The sequence below is a fragment of the Pseudophryne corroboree genome, chromosome 9 (genome assembly GCF_028390025.1).
Source record: "Pseudophryne corroboree isolate aPseCor3 chromosome 9, aPseCor3.hap2, whole genome shotgun sequence".
Classification (NCBI taxonomy): Eukaryota; Metazoa; Chordata; class Amphibia; order Anura; family Myobatrachidae; genus Pseudophryne; species Pseudophryne corroboree.
In genome coordinates, this window is record NC_086452.1 from 62,050,573 (window position 1) to 62,071,250 (window position 20,678).

Sequence of the window (20,678 nt, forward strand, 5' to 3'; positions counted from 1 at the left end):
AAAGGAAAAGACTGAGGGTGAGATTTACTAATGCTTCTAAAACAGATGAGAAGCTGCATTGCTCATAGCAACTAGTGATGAGCGGATTCGGTTTTACTTGGTTCTCAAAATGGCATCTTATTGGCTCACGGATGTCACGTGTTTTGGATAGCCAATAAGATGCCGTTTTGAGAACCGAGTAAAACCGAATCCGCTCATCACTAATAGCAACCAATCAGATTCTAGCTATCATTTCTCTATTGCAGTCCAGAAAATGATAGACTGATTCTCTGTTTTAGACGCTTTAGTAATCAACTCCTGTGACCAAGATTTACTGCTAGAAAGAACCTTAATTATAACCTTATTTCCGTATCTGTGAGGGATGGAGGGGAATATGGTAGGTCACACAAATCTCACATGTAACCATGGTTTATTTTGTTTTTGCAACAAGAGGACAACTAACATTGTTTATAAATGATACACTACTTTTAATGGTAAGTTACATCGATATTACAAGCTTCAAAATCACAAAGGATCTTTGTTAAGAGTTATTCACCTGATCAGGGGGACGATGTCTTCTGAACGTCTATTAAATTACTATTCTAAAGTTTCTTTCATAGTGTGACAAAAAGCCCATATGCTTCTATTGGCTAATGACGCATAAAGACGGTGTTACTCACCGGTTCCAAGCTCCGGAAAGTATTGCAACATGTAGCTTGGTACATAAGGAATTGCGTCCAAAATGCTGAAAACAGGATTTTCTGCGGTTTTGGCTGCAATTTCAGCTTCAGTACTTTCCACCCACTATGTTTTACCATATTTAGGGGTATATTCAATTAGGGTCGGATCCATTCCGACATGCATTTGTCGGAATGGATCCGACAACCCCTATTTAATATCATCTCAATTCGACTTTTAAAAAGACGAATTGAGATGAGGGACCCAGAGGAGGAGGAAGGGGGGAGCCGCGGGGAGACCAGCGGGGACAGACGGAGGAGAGCAGCGTTACAGTAGCGCTGCAGGAGGTTGTCTCACAGCCGCCCAACCTCGCGGCAGTGTCCACCTGGCTCCTGCAAGCGTGACCTCACTTGCTGGACCTGGGTGGACGCTGCCGTGAGTGGCGCGGCTGTGATACATCCTGCTGCAGCGCTGTGCTATAGTGCTGATCTCCCCTGTATGCCCTGCGGCTGTGTCCCCCCCTCCCCTTCTCCTCTGTGTCCCACATCTCAGTCCGACTTTTTTTTACGTCGGACTGAGATGGTCGGAAACGGGGCCAAATCCTGTCGAATTTGGCCCGTTTCACTCAAAAGTACGTGAATCAGCAGCTATAACTACGTGAATCGGCAGCTATACCGCCGATTCACGTACTATTCGACAAGTCGAATTCCACGACTTGTCGGATGGGACTGAATAGGTCGAATCACTATTCGACCTTAAAAAGTCGAAATCTGCCGTTTTTTCGACAGACGGCAGTTTTCGACCCTTATTGAATATACCCCTTAATGTGATTAGGCCAAGACTGAGTTTTCTACTTAATTACTGAGAGTTTTTAAACACTTAGAATACAGAAACCGGGGAACTGGAGTACAGAAACAGGTACACAAATATTGTCAATGCCATTAATACTGGGGGTAGGGGGGAGACAGATGTAACAAACCCTGGAGAGAGATAAAGTACCAAAGAATCAGCTCCCAACTGCCATGTTACAGACTGTGGGGTAGATGTATTATTTAACGTTAGGAGGTTTGGTGGTATCAGCGCATATTATGCACGTCGATATAGCTTCTCCCCCATGTATTAATGTGGAGATATTATTGAACTGACCAGGACACTATGCGCCCTTGTAATTTTCATTGCTCCTATCTACACGACCGATGTGCTGCCAGATGTATGAATGGTCAGTGGCATTGACAATTCCGACAGCTGCAGCTATTGATTTCAACAGCTGCAGCTGTCGTTGCCGGACCACTGCAGAGACAGTACTGTCCCTGGCTGAGGCAGCTGCTGGGCTCCGGGCTGTGCGATGCTTGTGAGATTTTGCGCATGCCCAGTGGAGGCGACCCGGGATGCACAGCGCATTAGCACTAGTGCATTGCAAAGAGCAACAGACCTATGTATCGAAAGGCACAAGGAGAAGGTGGCCGGTGTGGTTTGCAAAATAAGTAGCATAGCAAGTATTGTGAAAGCAAAAAGATGGCCTTTAGGAAATACAATCAAAATAATGAAGACCAGTGACTGGCAGTGATTACTTCTACTAGAAGTTCTACCTGCCAGTCAAGTCCAGTACAGGCAGTCCCACTGGGAGGTGTTTCCTACCTCCGGTACTGCCAGACCGGGCTGCGATCCCCTCGGAGAGATCAGTGCATGCACCGTCAAGTTGACTGAACATGCGCTAACCCCGGATTCTATGGACTGCAGCAGATACAGTCCATATGTACCGGGGGGGTTGCGCATGCGCAGTCAAAGTTCCAGGATTTGGCAGACACAGGCAGCAGTGGCTCACTCCTCTCCCAGGACCCGGCCGGTGGCAGCAGCGGCGCTGTCATCTACCAGGACCTGGCCAGCGGCAGCTCCCCTCCTACTCAAAGGTAAAAGCCGCAGCTGATGAAGACAAAGAGGTGTATCTTGTAATGGGTTCGGTATGGCATCCCGGCAGTAGTGCCTAACCGTAACCTTTGGGATGTTAGCTGACTGTGTCTCGGCGCAGCTCTCCTGAACTTGCTAGATAGGAGGAGGCTATGAAGGTATCAGATGTGCATAGGGAGAGGAATCAGCAGCAGAAAGAAAGAAGTAATAATGACACTGTATAGATCTTTGGTACGGCCTCATCTAGAATACTGTGTTCAGTTCTGGAGACCATATCTCCAGAAGGATACTAATACATTAGAGACTGTACAAAGAAGGGCAACTAAAATGGTGCATGGTCTACATCACAAAACTTACCCGGAAAGAATAAAAGATCTTAATATGGATATATATAATAAATCTATATATATGTTGTTGAACAACTATAGTAGTTATGATAAGCAGCGGTGTAGTGAAGGGTGTCCGGAACTAAATAACCAGGCCGGCCCTTGCTGGAGGGGCCCAGCCTGTCACTTCACAAAAAATGCACTAAGTTTGGACTATGAGGAAATTAGGAAATAAGATTTTAAAACCCCTGAATAATATCATGCATCATGTTTATATACACTCACCTAGGCCACAGGTGATATTTAAATTTGACAAATCCGTTCCAGAGGAGTGAGTCCATTAAACATGTGGTTCTTGCATCTCCTAAGCTTTTCCTATGAGTCTTCCATTTCAAGGACAACTAGAATTCGTATTTGACGTTAAAAATACATTCACGCATTGGGAAGGGACCAGTGCTGTCACGTTAACTCCGTTCCAGGATGTTTTGCCCAGGTGCTCTCTTTTACTTTACTCCCAATCGCCCTATAAGAGCAGAGCACACACTGGGGCAGATGTATTAGGCCTGGAGAAGGCATAAAAAAGTGATAAAGCGGTGATAAGTGCAAAGTGATAATGCACCAGACAATCAGCTCCTAACAGTCAATTTACATATTGGTGCTGATTAGTTGGTGCCTTATCACCCTGCACTTATCACTTCTTTATGCCTTCTTCAGGCTTAATACATCTGCCCCACTGTTTCTGGTGTACAACAACAAAATGACAAGGACAAGACTTTAGGAATACATTTTTTTTTTAGGCATAAAAAAGTAAAAAAAAAAAAAATCACAAATAGACCTTTGTGGAATAATTTACAATGTGGCAATTGGTTTCTTCATCTGGTATCCAAGGACCTCACTAGAGTTTATACATTACAGCCTACACTCCCTTACTCAGTTAGTCACCAGAGGTGACCCTCTCTGCCTCACTTAGCTGAACTGTCCAGGTAACTGTGATGGTCTCTGGCCAGCGTTCCTTTCCTACGCCGGAACAGATGAGGCTGGTAGTCGCCGATTTTCTTCAAAGCATGGAATTTCCATGTTTGAGCAATCTGGATCTCCTAATAAATAGGCAAAAAAAAACCACGAAAGTAAGCGTAAGGAAGAGCCTGAAAGTCATCGATGTATCTGTAGCGGGTCTCACCGGGATGAGCTCATCCTTGGCGTTCTCTCTCTCAAGAGTCGTAAGTTCATCTGGGGACAGGAGGCAGAGGCGCAGTTCCCGGACTACATCCTGTGCGACCACGGACACCGACACATCAAGAACCGCCTACGGCAGGGACAGGATAAAACACAATGGACATCAACTTAAAGCGGCACACAGAGGAATTATAAAAACCTGACTTTATATTGGTAAAGTAATAGAATTATTTCTGAAATGATGATAAAACTCAAATGGAAAATATTAATGATTAACTTTAGTTACAGAATGATATAAATCATATTCGTTAGATTGTACTTTTATGGTGATGAATTATTCTACAACTCTAAAATAAATGTAAATATAAAACTACACTTGTGTTTACTGACTTCACCAGTGATAGGGGGGAGCAGACGTTCATTAATATAACACAGACTATTTCCACAATACAATCGTTGCACCAGGCGGGATATGACAGAGCAAGACGTGGACACTCACTGAGCTGACGTTGGCCCATCCCCGCACGGCCTGGATAAGAGGAACCTCATCTATATTCAGTCGGTCGCTCTGCAGGATGCACACAACTCCCAGGTCTGACAGCTCCCGGAAACTCTGCGTCTTAATGATTTCCTGTGAGAATGAAAAGGACTGGTTATCAAATGTCTCAGGGCTGGATGCTGCATCCTGTTTATATTATCCCGCAGCAGGGAACTGTGGATCAATGTGTATGAGAACATGGAACTGTCATGTTACAGAAGATATTTATTTATTAACGGTTTCTTATATAGCGCAACATATTATGGCGCTTCTAAATCCACCGCTGTCTTAAATGTACAGAGACACATTCTGTACATACATGGAGACAGCGCACATCAGATAAATCTTAATGTATATTTCTAATAAACATCTGTGATATTGGAGGGTATGATCCGTGACCACTCCACTAGTAGAGACTGGGTTGATGGTAACAGTTGCATCCACTATGAGATCACAAGAGGCAGGACAGTTCAGAGCACCGCCGCTGAGAAGGGGGTGCAGTGAGTACTAAATACCCATGCCTAATGGAGGGGCCGAGCGACTCGAGTCGCCTCGAAATGGAACTGTAATTAAAAAAAGTATTATTTTTTCACAGGATTATATTCCTTTTTAAATAAATGCAGAGTAATCAGATATTTCCCAGGTATCGGATAATGACAAACATGATTCCAACGCGTTTCATGGATCAGCTGCCCACTTCATAAGGGTGGACAGAAAAAAAGGGGGGGGGCGGGGGGAGCAGAGGGGGAAGGGGGTAAATAATGCAATCACTGCTACAAAACTCGACGTACCGAAGATGTAGGTGCGGATCGGAAGCAAAATGCAGAAGTCCAGTAACAAATTCAGTAAATGTAACTATTTGTTACTCTGGAGTGGTCTACAAAAATAAGGTTCCAGGGACTCCAAACACCATGTATCCACTTTGTCGTGGAGCAAGGCTGTGATGTATTCCATGGACAGATCTTATTAATGAGTGCCAGCATTGGGGGCACAAAGGGTTGTTTCCAGTGTGCAGCAATGAACAATTTGTCTGCATTAAATCTATGGCTACAGAGATTATTTCAAGGGTGGTCTCAGACAATGGATTACTGTACATAATAAAATATATTAGGGGTCGGTAGGAGGAGAAAGATCAGTCATTCTGCTAGATAGGGAGAGGACTTCATTCCAGTAGGAGACAATCAAAGGACGGTCCTACCAGATGGGCATAAATGTTCCGTAGTGCCTGCACTGTCTCCGGCACTGGTCTGAGGATGATGCAAACATTTTTTAGTGTTTTTCGGGACCCTATTGCAGCACCTATACATTTTGTAAGAGTATTTCCTAATGTTTGTGCTGACACACGTCTTAGACACCTGTTGCTTGATGTTTAGCCAGAGTATGTACTATATACATATTCTTTTCACAACATATCAGGGCAATCCTAGGCACGCCTGCAAACATCAACCAAGGTTCAGTAGAGTGCTTTATAGAAAACCAGCTCTACCTCCCACTAAGGGGTTTAAAAAATGCCCTTTAAAAATCAAAATTAATTTACAAAAAAGAAGAATTCACCAGTGTGATAACTTCGATTCTTAATTGCAGTGTATAAGACAACTGATTCCGGCGTCGGTATGGTGACTGGCGGTATCCCAACCGCCGGTCACCCATACCTAACCCTTTTCTTACAACTACTACAAGATTAATGCCACGATCACTGATCACCTTTCATATAAGGAGTCAGCACGCGGGGTCTGCGGCACAATAAAATGGCGGCCATCTGCTGCAAGACGTTGGTTACTTAGCTTATTGATGAGGATTGCAACCACACCCACGCGACATGACAACAGACGTCTCCACAATAAGTTTTTCTTTCTCCTCTGTGCACCTCTCTCTTACAATCTAGTCCCGTGTACAGGCGTTACATTACATTAAAGCTATTCTGACAGCAGATGTGAGCGGCCTGTGTCAGACCCCGAGACACAATAGCACTGAGCAGCAGGGACAAAAGACACTGGGGGCAGCTCGGCCCAAAAGATACAGCACAGCCTAAAGTGCAGGGAGGGGGGGGGGGGGTGTGAAGACCCCTGACCTCTACTTATCTAATCCGTCATGTAGAGCAGGCCCCAGAGTTCCTGAAGGGATTCGCGGGGCTCGATCAGTGATATATGCCAGTAAATATATATATTTCACTAATCACATAGACTCTGCTGTTTGACATTAGTATAGATTAGATTTCCAAACATAAAAAGAGATAAACAACTCATCAATCGCAAAAATACACAAGTTAGACAAACTCAGGGCAGACCTGTACAAATATCATCCACTACATGTGTCTTAAGATGAACAATGACCCAGGGAACAAAGACAATGGGATGTATGGTGCATGTAGACAACATGGAGGATGGACGGACTGACCGATGGCTGTTACTCACCCGAGTGTGGTGCTCAATGAACGTCAGACATCTCTGCTTCAGGTCTGTCTGTCCATAGGTGACTGCGGCCTGAAAGCAGAATAATATAACAAGAGGATGAGATACATAATATTACCAAAATATTATATCCTAATAAATGCATAGGATTCGGAAAAAAAATCATCATCTAATCCTAATAAAAGATTATTTATTTTGACTGGTTCAGAAAAAAATATAGAGTCTAAGGACCCGAAATGCTTGCTCACCAAGCGCAGTCCAAGGCTTACGCCCATTTGCCGTAAACACCCCAGTAAATGAATATGACCTGTTTTGCAGATTGGGATGCAAAAACATCTTTCACATCAAAATCTAACCTACTTCTACTCCTGTAATCCCCCTCTTCTTCATTACGTTCGTTTCCATCTTTCTTTAAACATTTCTCTCACTCTGGGCCTAATTCAGATCTGATCGCAGCAGCAACATTTCTTTCTAATGGGCAAAACCATGTGCACTGCAGGTGGGGCAGATGTAACATGTGCAGAGAGAGTTATATTTGGGTGGGGTGTGTTGAAACTGAACTGTAAACTGCAGTGTAAAAATAAAGCAGTCAGTATTTACCCTGCACACAGAAAATAGGATTTTAATTACCTACCGGTAAATCCTTTTCTTGTAGTCCGTAGAGGATGCTGGGGTCCACATTAGTACCATGGGGTATAGATGGGTCCACTAGGAGCCATTAGCACTTTAAGAGTTTGAGAGTGTGGGCTGGCTCCTCCCTCTATGCCCCTCCTACCAGACCCAGTCTAGAAACTGTTCCTGAGAGAAGGATTTTACACAGATAGTGGCGAGATTCACACCAGCTCACACACAAGGCAAACCAAGCTAACTAGCTTGAAACATCAGCAACGGCTGAACAGTATTACTTACCAAGTAACAAAACAGTACTTAACCAAGAACTAAGCAGTACTGAACTAAGTAACCACTGCAGGATCACGAAGCGCTGGGCGGGCCCAGCATCCTCTACGGACTACGAGAAAAGGATTTACCGGTAGGTAATTAAAATCCTATTTTCTCTTACGTCCTAGAGGATGCTAGGGTTTCAAATTAGTACCATGGGAATGTACCAAAGCTCCCAGAACGGGAGGGAGAGCGCGGAGGCTCCTGCAGAACTGACTGACCAAACTTCAGGTCCTCAGAGGCCAAAGTATCGAACGTGTAGAACTTTGTAAACGTGTTCGACCCAGACCAAGTTAGCCGCTTGGCATAGTTGTAAAGCCGAGACACCCTGGGCAGCCGCCCAGGAAGAACCCACCTTATGTGTAGAGTGGGCCTTAACAGACGTAGAACACGGCAGGCTTGTCAAAGAATACGCATGCTGGATAGTGAACCTGATCCAGCGAGAGATCGTCTGTAGAAGCAGGACACCCAATGTTCTTGGGATCATACAGGACAAACAGAGAGTCCGATTTTCTGTGACGAGCAGTCCTCTTCATATAGATTTTCAGAGCCCTTACAACATCCAAGGACTTTGATGAAACTGAGGAGTCAGTAGCAACTGGCACCACAATAGGTTGGTTGATATGAAATGCTGACACAACCTTCGAAAGGAACTGCGGACGTGTCCTGAGCTCAGCTCTATCTACATGGAAGATCAAGTATGGGCTTTTACATGACAAAGCCCCCAACTTCGACACACATCTAGCAGAAGCCAAGGCCAACAATGTGACAGCCTTCCATGTGAGAAACTTGACCTCAGCCTCCTGTAGAGGCACAAACCAGTCCGACTGGAGGAACTGCAACACCACGTTAAGATCCCAGGGCGCCGTAGGTGGCACAAATGGAGGCTGGATGTGCAGAACTCCCTTCAAAAAGGTCTGAACCTCAGGGACAGCAGCCAACTGTTTCTGGAAGAAAATGGATAGGGCCGAAATCTGGACCTTCACGGAACCTAATCTCAGGCCCAGATCCACACCTGCTTGGAGGAAGAGGAGAAACCGTCCAAGTTTAAACTCCACCGTTGGAAACCTCTTGGATTCACACCAAGACACATTTTTTCCAAATGCGATGGTAATGTTTAGACGTTACTCCTTTCCTAGCCTGTATTAGGGTAGGAATGACTTTGTTCGGAATGTACACAGACTGGAACACCCACGGAGTCACTAGGGCGTCCACCACCACGGCTTGTGGGTCCCTCGACCTGAAACAATACCGCCGAAGCTTCTTGTTGAGACGAGAGGCCATCATGTCTATTTGAGGTACACCCCAAAGATCTGTTACCTCCATGAACACCTCCAGATGGAGTCCCCACTCCCCTGGATGGAGATTGTGTCTGCTGAGGAAGTCCGCTTCCCAGTTGTCTACTCCCGGAATGAAGATTGCTGACAGCGCCAACGCGTGTTTTTCTGCCCAGAGGATGATTCTTGTTACCTCTGCCATTGCAGCTCTGCTCTTCTTTCCGCCCTGTCGGTTTATGTAAGCCACTGTCGTTACATTGTCCTACTGCACTTGAATGGCCCGATTTCTCAGAAGATGGGCCGCTTGAAGAAGACCGTTGTAGACGGCTCTTAGTTCCAGAATGTTTATCGGCAGGCCGGCTTCCAGACTTGACCACATTCCTTGGAAGGTTTCCCCTTGAGTGACTGCGCCCCAGCCCCAGAGACTTGCATCCGTGGTTAGAAGGATCCAGTCCTGAATCCCAAACCTGCGGCCCTCCAGAAGGTGAGGTAATTGCAGCCACCACAGGAGTGAGATCCTTGCCTTTGGCGACAGACGTATTTTCTGGTGCATGTGTAGATGAGATCCCGACCATTTGTCCAGATCCAGTTGGAAGGACCGTGCATGAAATCTCCCGTACTGCAGAGCCTCGTAAGAGGATCATTCCCAGAAACCTCCTGGTTGGTTCCAAATGTGATTTTGGAATATTCAGGATCCAACCATGTTCCCTGAGAAGCTAGGTCGTGAGAGCTATGGACTGCAACAGCTTCTCCTTGGACAATGCCTTTATCAGCAGATTGTCCAGATATGGAATTATGTTCACCCCCTGTCTGCGGAGTAGAACCATCATTTCCGCCATCACCTTGGTGAATACCCTCGGTGCTGTAGAGAGGCCGAATGGCAGGGCCTGGAATTGAAAATGACAGTCCACCAGTGCGAATCGGAGAGAAGCTTGATGCAGCGGCCAAATCGGTATGTGGAGGTACACATCCTTGATATCCAGGGATACCAGGAATTCCCCCTCCTCCAGACCTGATATCACCGCCCTTAGAGACTCCATTTTGAACTTGAACTCCCTCAGAAAGGGGTTCAGTGATTCAGAATGGGCCTGACCGAACCATCCGGTTTTGGTACCATGAAAAGGTTCAAATAGTAACCCTTGTTTTGCATTTGGGGAGGAACTGGTACAACAACCTGTGCCTCCACCAACTTCTGGATGGCTCCCTGCAGGGTAGCCCTGTGTGCCGTCAAAGCTGGCAAGCCTGATTTGAAGAACCGGTGAGGAGGGAGATCTTGAAACTCCAGCCGGTACCCCTGGGACACAATATCTCGAACCCAGGGATCCAGGCCGGACGACAACCAGGCGTGACTGAAAAGTCGGAGGCTCGCCCCCACCGGCCCTACCTCCAGGCCGCGCTGTCCACCGTCATGCTGAGGACTTTGACGTACCTGAAGCAGGCTTCTGTTCCTGGGAACCTGGAGCAGCAGCAGGTTTCTTGGATTTTGGTCAACCTCCTCTAAAGAAGGTGTTGGACGGTTTGGCCTTTCTTGTTTTAGCAACCCGAAGAAAAGGTGGCTTACCCGCGGTTGCCGTGGAAATTCACGCATCCAACGCTTCCCCAAAGAGAGCCTGACCTGTGTAGGGTAGGGTCTCCACATTTCTCCTGGATTCCGCGTCGGCAGACCACTGGCGCAGCCAAAGTCCTCTGCAAGCCGAGACAGACATGGAATATATCCCTGCAGCCATCGAACCCAGGTCCTTCATGGATTCCACCATAAACCCTGCAGAATCCTGAATGTAACATAAAAACAATTCATTGTCACTTTTAGCCAATGTATTTGAATCTTCAAGTAATGTGCCTGAACACTTTACTATAGCTTTAGAAATCCACGCACAGGCAATAGTAGGACGTAAGATCGCCCCTGAAGCCGTGTATATGGATTTGAGCATAGTGTCAATTTTGCAATCAGCTGGCTCTTTTAACGCGGTAGATCCTGGAACGGGTAAAACCACCTTTTTAGACAGTGTGGTGACAGACGCGTCAACTATGGGCGGGTTTCCCCATTTTTTCCTATCCTGCTCAGGAAAGGGAAAAGCAACCAGAACCTTCCTAGGAATCTTACATTTTTTCTCTGGGTTTTCCCAGGATTTCTCAAATATAGCATTTAATTCCTTAGACGCAGGGAAGGTTAGCGAGGTCTTCTTATTGTCAGTGAAGAAAGCCTCCTCAACCTGCTCGGGTGTTGTATCTGTAACATTCAACACATCTCTAATAGCCTCAATCATCAGCTGCACCCCTTTTGCAAGAGATGCCGCCCCCCGCAGGCCCTCCCCATCACCGTTTGCTGTGTCAAAATTGGTAACCGTGTCATCCTGCATAATCTGGTCAAGAGCACGTTTTTGAGAGCGTACGCTAGGGAGCCCTTAGGGAACAGAACCGGACCAAACTGCCATAGAGTTCTGTAAGACCTGAGTTGCAGTTTCATTTTGTGCAACCCTAGTAGAAATCTGAGAAATCATACTTTTAATAGAGGCCAACCACTCAGGCTCCCTTGCAGGGACCTGCGCTAAAACAGTACAATCCTGATTACATGGAATGGGCTCATCCTGAGAGGAATTATCCTCTGCAGCATATGACACAGAGTCCTTGGACATAGTTTATGGAGACAACAAACACTCCACACACACACAAAGGGAAGGGGCAGATAGAGTTTCCCCCCTAAGAATGCCAAGAGAGACACAGAGATTGGAGCCAACCCACACACAGCGCATCAGGATATAGGTAAACCCCTATCCAGCGCTTACTGTGCACCTTTATTAGATTACACAGTATAGCTATACAGTCTTCCCCCCTTCTACAACCCCCTGGTACCGTACAAGGCAGCTGGAGTTGATCTGGAGGGACAGCTCTCCATGTCAGCGCTGCTGCAGGCAGGAACGCTGCTGGGTCCGCTCTGAAGAGAAGCTCTGCCCCCTTTCATGGTGCTGCTTCCCGCTCTTCTGATGATTATACTGGCCTGAGGAATTATGCTGGAAGCGATCCTGGGACACTGGCAGGCTTGCTGGACAGTGTAGGGTGTAGGCGCTGGCTCAGGGCGCCCCTCACAGCGTCGCACTATTTACCGCTGAGCCCTGGAACGCAGTTAGTACTGCGCTCCCTACCCTGTTGCCGCCATCTTCACACCAGCTCCCCGCTTGTCAGGGGGGCCGTGACTAACTCGCCACCGATCTTCTGGTTCTGTAAGGGGATGGCGGCATGCTGCTGGGGTAAGCGATCCCTTGTGGCGGCGAACGTTCGATCCCCTCAGGAGCTCAGTGTCCTGTCAGCGGAGATAGTGGCTCAGACCCCGCAGTGCAGACACTACTCCCCCCCCCTTAGTCCCTCAAAGCAGTGAGGCTGTTGCCAGCAGCTTCCCTGTGCCTAAACCTAATAAAAATAATAAAACTAAAAGAACTCCTATGCAGCTCCCCTAGCTGTGACCGGCTCCTCCGCGCACATTTTTTAAACTGAGTCTGGTAGGAGGGGCATAGACGGAGGAGCCAGCCCACACTCTCAAACTCTTAAAGTGCCAGTGGCTCCTAGTAGACCCGTCTATACCACATGTGGACCCCAGCATCCTCTAGAACGTAAGAGAAACCATACTGCGTATATAGAATGAACTACCTGCAACGGACCTCTACTGATGGCGGGCTGCCATCAGCACCCCAGTATGACGCAGGCCTATGCAGATTTAACCAACAAATCTCCAAGGTAATGGACACATTTTGGAACCGGCAGATGACACAACTGCGCATTCCGCGAGATCTTATACCTGTAATGCTTCACACACCATGTCCGCAGTCAATGTCTTACTGATGAAGGCCACGCAAATCTGCAATATGAACATAGTGACAGTAATGAGTGGTCTGAGCACAGAGAACAGGCGGCGTGGGTTGCAAGCAACTTATAACTCCCATCTCCAGCAGCTGTGGAACTACTAGTGCAAACATGCCCTGCTAGCCTTCGGCATGATGGGACATGTAGTTCCCCACACTGCCAGGCCGAACGTAGACTATGATGCTAGTAATGTTCCCACCCTAGTGTACATCCTTTACCAATGTGACCGCTGCAGTACATTCCCTACCACCAGCTGCTGCTAATTAGTCAGTAAACCTGTTCGGTCTGAAAGCTGTAACAGGTTCGCCGTAACACTCGCGGTGCATGTAAAACAAGTGAAGTGAGTTTTTATATGGTGATAAAACTCCTCAGTGGCTTCTAACACAGAGGGTGCACTACTCTCATTATATACTGTACTACAGGCATGTCCAAACTGCGGCCCTCCAGCTGTTGTGAAACTACATATCCCAGCATGCTCTGACACAGTTTTGCTGTCAGAGAATGCTAAAGCTGTGTCAGGGCATGCTGGGATGTGTAGTTTCTCAACAGCTGGAGGGCTGCAATTTGGCCATGCCTGCTGCACTAGAACCTCCACACAACAGTGACAGTACTTTGAAACACCACAAACAGGACACAAGAGCTCACACTTAATCTACCAAACGTCTTCATGAATGGGGCCTTACAAAATTGATCTGCTAGATAAACAAAAGCTTTGTATACATTTATGAAGTAATGTGATTTGCCTCTATGTGGTTTGTTAGCCAGCATATTGTTTCCCAGTTTATTGCGCAGTTGAGGTTTCCACACAATCTAGTTTCTGTTTGTGGAAATTAATCTGCTCACACAGGCGAGGCTGTGCAAAATTGCGTCTGTATATCGTTAGGCTGGAAATACGACAATGCTCCCTTGTGCGTGGTGTGGTAATATTAGTCTGCAACAAAACGCAGAAAAGAAATATGCATTACAAAGCATGGGCTTATTACTTTTCTGTGCTTGTCTTGAAATATGGCCTAATGTTGTCTTGAAAGCTAGCTATAAAACCCATATAAGGCCTTCTGGGTACCAATATGGCTGCATGCCACCCGCTACGGTTAAGGCGAGTGCAGCAGATTTTACCTGCTATTCAATGGTATAGAAAGCAGGGTCAGTGTAGGACTAACAGAAAACGGAGGACCTGAGATGCACAATGCAGGCTTGAAAGTTTTGATCAACATATGAACCAATACTTTGTGCTAGAGATATAAAGCCTTGCATTAGGGAGAAAGGATAATATATACTGTCACAAGAACACTGGAGTAGTGTTTGAGGGCAGGTATACTGTATGTCCAAGGTTTCTGAACGATAGGTTAAACACCCCAGGGAAATGTTTGTAGTTAAATGGCTTGCTAGGAGCTTTTGGGCATTGGTAAAAAAAACGGTTAAGAGTTCCTGGGGTTATGGAGGAAGAGTGAGGGCAGGCTCCATTCATTAGGCCTGTTCCAAGTCTTTAGGGCCCCCAGCTAAGATTAGGCTAATTAGTCCTTGCACCTGTGTGAGTGTATTTACATGGGAAGCAAGCTGCTGGTTTGCAGAGAGACACCAGTACTGCTCAAAGGGAAGCCGGACAGTAGGCCCTTCTCACCCACAGAGGGGGAAACATTCTGTGCCGGAAAGGCTAGGATATATGTTTGGCCTTTATTTTCACTTTTGCTGCTAATACATTTGTACCAAATCCCCCTGGACTGGCGTGCTGTGTTTCGGCTCCTGCATGGAAAACCCCACCCTCTACCCCACACACGATCATTCCACAATATTATTAGTATCATCAGATCATACACGTAACACTAATCACAATCTGCACAGGAGGCAGTTAGGCGGATAGCAAGCATTGACTGTCCAGGAATAACAGACGGATGAAGGAGGGGGGGTTATTGGCAGGAAAGTGATGTGGTTTCTGCTGTGCAGTGAATTTGTCAGCAGGAGTTCCCCACGGTTATCCTGGCAGAAGTGACAGCTGTGGTGTTAATAGTAGCAGAGTCATGTCAGGAGTAATCAGAGTCATGCCATGGGGGGAAGGTTCTACGTGTTGGGTTACTGAGAGTCAGAGACACCTCATCACGGCTGCAGAGTCTTTCGGACGTGGTCATCGCTGAAGAGCCTGTCTTCTAAACAGTGATTAGTCACCGTGAGAATTGTTTGATCATTATAATCACTTTCAACCATATTTCTGCTGTGTTATTGAAAAGGGACAGAATCTGAACTAGTTATCCTGTGTTTGCTTCTAAGAATAAAAGGCACCTGTTTTCCAGTAGTTACATACTGAACCCCGCTTTCACTGGCAGAAGAATCGCACTCAGATTTAGGGTCACATTCATGCAACCTCATATGTTAATTTACAACACTCTGGTTTTGATAACCTGCGGCTTACTGTGAAACTACAAAATCCAGCATGCCCCGCCAGCCAGAGCAGAGAAAAGGTTAGCAGATTGCGTCCACGAACAACAAATCTGGTCACGTGTGGCTAGTTACATTACCCTTACGGCGAGAGGGTCAGTGGCAATATTGATAAGTCTGCCCAAATCAAATAGTGGGAATATCTGACTTGGGGGTGGGTCATTCCGAGTTGTTAGCTCGCTAGCTACTTTTAGCAGCTGTGCAAACGCATTGTCGCCGCCCATTGGGGAGTGTATTTTCGCTTTGCAAGTGTGCGATTGTGTGTGCAGCCGAGCGGGACGAAAAAGTTTTTTGCAGTTTCTGAGTAGCTCTGGACTTACTCAGCCCTTGCAAATCACTTCAGTCTTTTTGGTCCCGGAATTGACGTCACACACCCGCCCAGCGAACGTCCAGCCACACCTGCGTTTTTTCTGCCACGCTTGCGTTTTTCTAAGCACCCCCTGAAAACGGTCAGTTGACACCCAGAAACGCCCACTTCATGTCAATCTTCCTGCGTTCGGCCGTGCGACTGGAATGTTCGTTAGACTCTGTGCAAAGTAAACCCACGATGCTCCTTGTACCCGTACGACGCGCCTGCGCATTGCAGTGCATACAACTTCATAACAACTTCTGAACAAAGTATCCCTCAGGTCTGGCAGTTCCTTAAACATCAAGTAATTAGCCTGTATTTTCGGAATGACGATGTACACTGGGGAAAGGTTTAGCTCCTGGCATTGGACACTCTAGGAATGATTGTTCCTCAATCTCTTCCAGTTAGGAAGTTATACTCAGGGCTGTGTTGTACAATGGAACCAGTCTAATGACAAGCAGCTGGGAGGAAACGGAAGGGATACTCTCAGGGGAGAGAACCCCTCTCTTCTACATGTATAATTACTTCAAAGCCTACCTGCTCTCAGACTGACCTCCTACAAGACATCCGGAGCTGGGAATGAGTCCGACAAGCAAAAAAAAAAAAAAAAAAATGATGTCATCAATGAAACCAGGACCCCCTTCATTTTCCAAAAAACCCTCAGTGATTGCATGATGCAGCCTGTTGCTGTCTTACAGGCTATTATTAACATTAGGCCGGTGAAGAGTGTAGCTCGGAACACTCATTTGGCATCCGACAAGACAGGAAATGTTACATTTGCTGCTTTGTTCGTTTATGTTTTTGAAACTTTCTGTTTTTCATCAGCAGAACATCAAATAGTTCCCACGAAGAGATGATTCAGGCCTGATGACACACATTAACAATCAGTCCCTGGCTACGGTAAGTGACAGCCGGAGACAGTCAAATCCAACAAGTAAAAATTACGCTATGGATAAGTACTGCTTTATCTAACATGTATCGTTCAGGTTAAGCAGAACACATGGTACCAGTATAAAAACAAAAATGGTATTTGCATCAAAAGAATTTGCAAGACAAGAAAAAACAGACTTCTCTGCATTATTTCATTTATGGAAATGAGTGGGAGCTGCCATATTGGCTATCTTAGCTATGGACTTCAGTGGAACAGTGCCCCCAGTGGCCAGAGCTTCATGAAAACAAGTAGAATTGCCTTTATTATTTATTTTTTACCAAGTAGAGTTGCCTTTATCATTTATTATTACCAGTTATTTATATAGCGCACACATATTCCGCAGCACTTTACATAGAACATCAGCCACTGCCCCAGTGGAGCTTACAATCTATATTCCCTATCACACGTACATGCACACACATTCACGCTAGGGCTAATTTTGTTGAGATCTATTTAACCTACCAGTATATTTTTGGATTGTGGGAGGAAACCGGAGTTCCTGGAGGAAACCCACGCAAGTACGGGGAGAATATACAAAGTAACTCCACACAGTAAGGGTCATGGTGGGAATCGAACCCATGACCTCAGTGCTGTGAGGCAGTAATGCTAACCATTACACCATACATACTGCCCTTTAGCAAATATTAAATTTCACTCAGACAAGGAAATTGGGTCTTTGCGAAATGTCCCTTTAAGAACATGCACTAGACAAACACATAAAGTAAGAAGTGAAAATCTCTCATTTTAACGCCCTGATCAAATCATTTATTCTCTTCAAAGGTTTCTGTTTCATGCGTCGGCGATTCATGCATTGTGACAGGACCTGGTCTACTCTGAAGCAAAAAATAGCCAATGGGTGGAATTTTTGATGAACGGATTCCCAGTGGTGCTCCTGAGTTTAATGAGCCATTCCTTGTGAAGTGGAGGCCGCAGAGGTTCCTGTGCTCTGAGGGTCTGGAGAACAGGTCAAAACCGAGAAAGGTATAAAAGGCTTCCTGCTGAAACAGGAAACAGGTGAATGGTGATCAAAGTAATGTTACAGTGCGCTGAGAGGATAATGGAACAAAATAAAATGGCGTATGATAAAAGCACAGACGATAAACTCAATAAAATGTGGGACAAGCAGACCGTGGAAGTTATTTCATACACAAAATGATATATATTAACCATTTCTGCAATTTGTGCTACAGTAGCTCTTCTGTGGGATCGGACCAGGTTAGCCTTCGCTCCCCATGTGCATTAATGAGCCTTAGGCGTCCATGACCCTGGAACCGGTTGTCCTTCCTCGGACCACATTTGATAGGTACGAACCACTGCATACCGGGACATCCCACAAGACCTGCCATTTTGTAAATGCTGACCAGGCGTCTAGCCACCATAATTTGGCCCTTGTCAAAGTTGCTCAGATCCTTACGCTTGCCCATTTTTCCTGCTTCCAACACATCAACTTCAAGAACGGAGAATGTTAACTTTCTGCCTAATATATCCCACCCCGTGACTTTCACCAATGTAATGCGATAATCACCGTTATTCGCTTTACATATCATCCCTATTTTTTTAACCAGTTTCTTTAGGTCATTATTTTATCTATATTGTGGACACTGTGCCAAGGATATTATTTTGTTTATATATCTGAGTGTGTCTGCACATCCAAGAATGGTCCCTGTCATGACGAAATAGTACTATGTGGAGATGATGTGGGGTGTAACAGATACGGAATAGGAGGAAAAAATAGTCCAAGTTATTTGAAGAGATCATTGTACCAGTAAGCTTTGATGAGGATTGACGTCAGGTCCTTTAAGTTATGTCGAATTTTGACATTTTTCTGTCAGAAATTTGTATGTCTGTCAGTGAGGGAGGGATATGCTGCTGCCAGTGAGGCGGGGATATGCTGCTGCCAGTGAGGCGGGGATATGCTGCTGCCAGTAAGGCGGGGATATGCTGCTGCCAGTGAGGCAGGGATGTGCCGCTGTCAGTGACGCGGGGATGTGCTGCTGTCAGTGAGGCGGGTAGGTGCCGCTGTCAGGGAGGCGGGGAGGTGCCGCTGTCAGGGAGGCAAGGAGGTGCCGCTGTCAGGGAGGCGCCACTGTCAGGGAAGCGGGGAGGTGCCGCTGTCAGGGAGGCGGGGAAGTGCCGCTGTCAGGGAGGCGGGGAGGTGCCACTGTCAGGGAGGCGGGGAGGTGCCGCTGTCAGGGAGGCGGGGAGATGCTCCTGTCAGGGAGGCTGGGAGGTGTTGCTGTCAGCCCCACACCCCAAAAACAGCCATGAATCACCTGCGTTTTTCCAAACACTTCCCATAAACGCTCCTTTAACACTGCCAAACGGTCACTTCCTGGTCAGTCCCTTTTCCATGAAATCCTCATTGAGAGCAAGATGGCAGTTGCTCGTTCATGCATGCGGAGTCTGTGGATAATCGCCTCGTTGCGCGATAATCGGCCATTGCGTACAAACATGAATTAGGCCCTCTGTATGTACAAAATTGTGACATATGCGTGTTGTGACTCAGGCACACGTGTAGATAAGAAACATTGCTCCGCTGCGTCCGATTTCACCGCTGTGCCGACCGAGCCCCCGTGCGAGGAATGCATTGATACTCACGCGAATGCAGCTTATGAAATCGCTAGGAACAATATTGAGGCATGAGGCACTAGTGAAGATCAGAAAAATCTCTGCCACCATGGTGAGTCGGCAATCGAAACTTATTAATAGTTAAGTTACAATGACATTGGCTTGATCATGGCAAGTCAACATCAAAAACTCACAAGGCATTCTGTGATTTGTAGTTCACCAACTGTAACTAGTGACTATGGCAGTAACGTAGATCAATTGTAACTGAACTGTAGATGAAAGGGATCTCGATTAGTTCATTTTCCATTCTAGAATAAAATACAGAAGAATATTTTATCCTGACAGAATTATAGGCCAGGAAGGAACATACGCCAGCGTGTGAAGGAGCTGGTAGCTGGGTTTCACGATTATACAGGTAGGTGTGGGTCATTTACAGGCGTGTGCTGCACCTCTCCACTTTCATGTGTGACCTACACCTTAATATCTCCGTCTGATCTGCTGCAGAAACTGTGGTCAGCATTCCTGGCACGTCCCCTCCGCCCTTCCAGGTTCTACACAGCGGCTTTTCCTCTCTCTCTCTCTCTGAGCTGGAGAGATCCCAGGTGTCACTTAGTCAGCGAAGGGAAAGGAATCCCTTTGATATTACAAAGTGTAAGAGGAAACATCTGAAAATGTCATTCTGGGCAATGCGTGAGCTATTCCTCTTCATACGACCACAGGGGCTCTACAGACAATATGCGGCAGATATCAAGGTAAAATACACAGTGATGTAATCTGAGAAGGTAGCGTCTCACTAACCATATGGAACAGTTCCCACAGTGAGGTGTTATTTTATGTATCATGCTCTTGTTCTATTCATCAGCACCAAATCCAGGAAACGCTTTGCCGTCTGGCCGATTACTGACAGTATACACCTAGCCGCCCCCCCCCAATAAACCTAAACCCTTACAATGGTAAAGTGTTCCCTGCCCTCAAATCACACAGAGGAACCCTCACCATCCCTATAATTAGACAGAAGCCCACACTCCAACCAATCAAATGCATGGAGAAAGGAATTATACTCCTGGGAAGCGGTTACAATAATGCTAGTTGGGATCCCGGACGCCACAATACCGACGCCAGAATCCAGACTAGTGTTGACATACCGCCGCCGGAATCCCGACACCACAGGTTTCCCTCCCTCTATGGGTGTCCACGACACGTATAGAGGGTGAATATAACCTAGCACTAGCGCTTGCCCCGCTGCCGGCACACTGTTGGCTGAGATCCCGCTGTCGGCATAGTGACGGCCAGGATCCTAGCAGCCA

General features: G+C 46.4%; 1 protein-coding gene across 4 annotated transcripts in view; it reads right to left on the bottom strand.

Moving 5' to 3' along the window:
- Positions 1-392: 392 nt before the first annotated feature.
- BTBD19 (BTB domain containing 19) overlaps positions 393-20,678 on the bottom strand; it is a 134,852-nt gene continuing 114,566 nt past the window's right edge. For 3 of the 4 annotated variants that reach the window (XM_063939445.1, XM_063939446.1, XM_063939447.1), the window contains exons 4-8: positions 13,026-13,085; positions 7,020-7,088; positions 4,567-4,698; positions 4,072-4,197; positions 393-3,988 (exon numbers count right to left, since the gene is read on the bottom strand). In XM_063939445.1, the coding sequence (XP_063795515.1) occupies positions 3,854-3,988; positions 4,072-4,197; positions 4,567-4,698; positions 7,020-7,088; positions 13,026-13,085 (522 nt within the window). In that variant the 3' untranslated portion in view covers positions 393-3,853. The remainder of the gene's footprint in view (positions 3,989-4,071; positions 4,198-4,566; positions 4,699-7,019; positions 7,089-13,025; positions 13,086-20,678) is intronic. The other variant, XM_063939448.1, reaches the window with a different exon arrangement.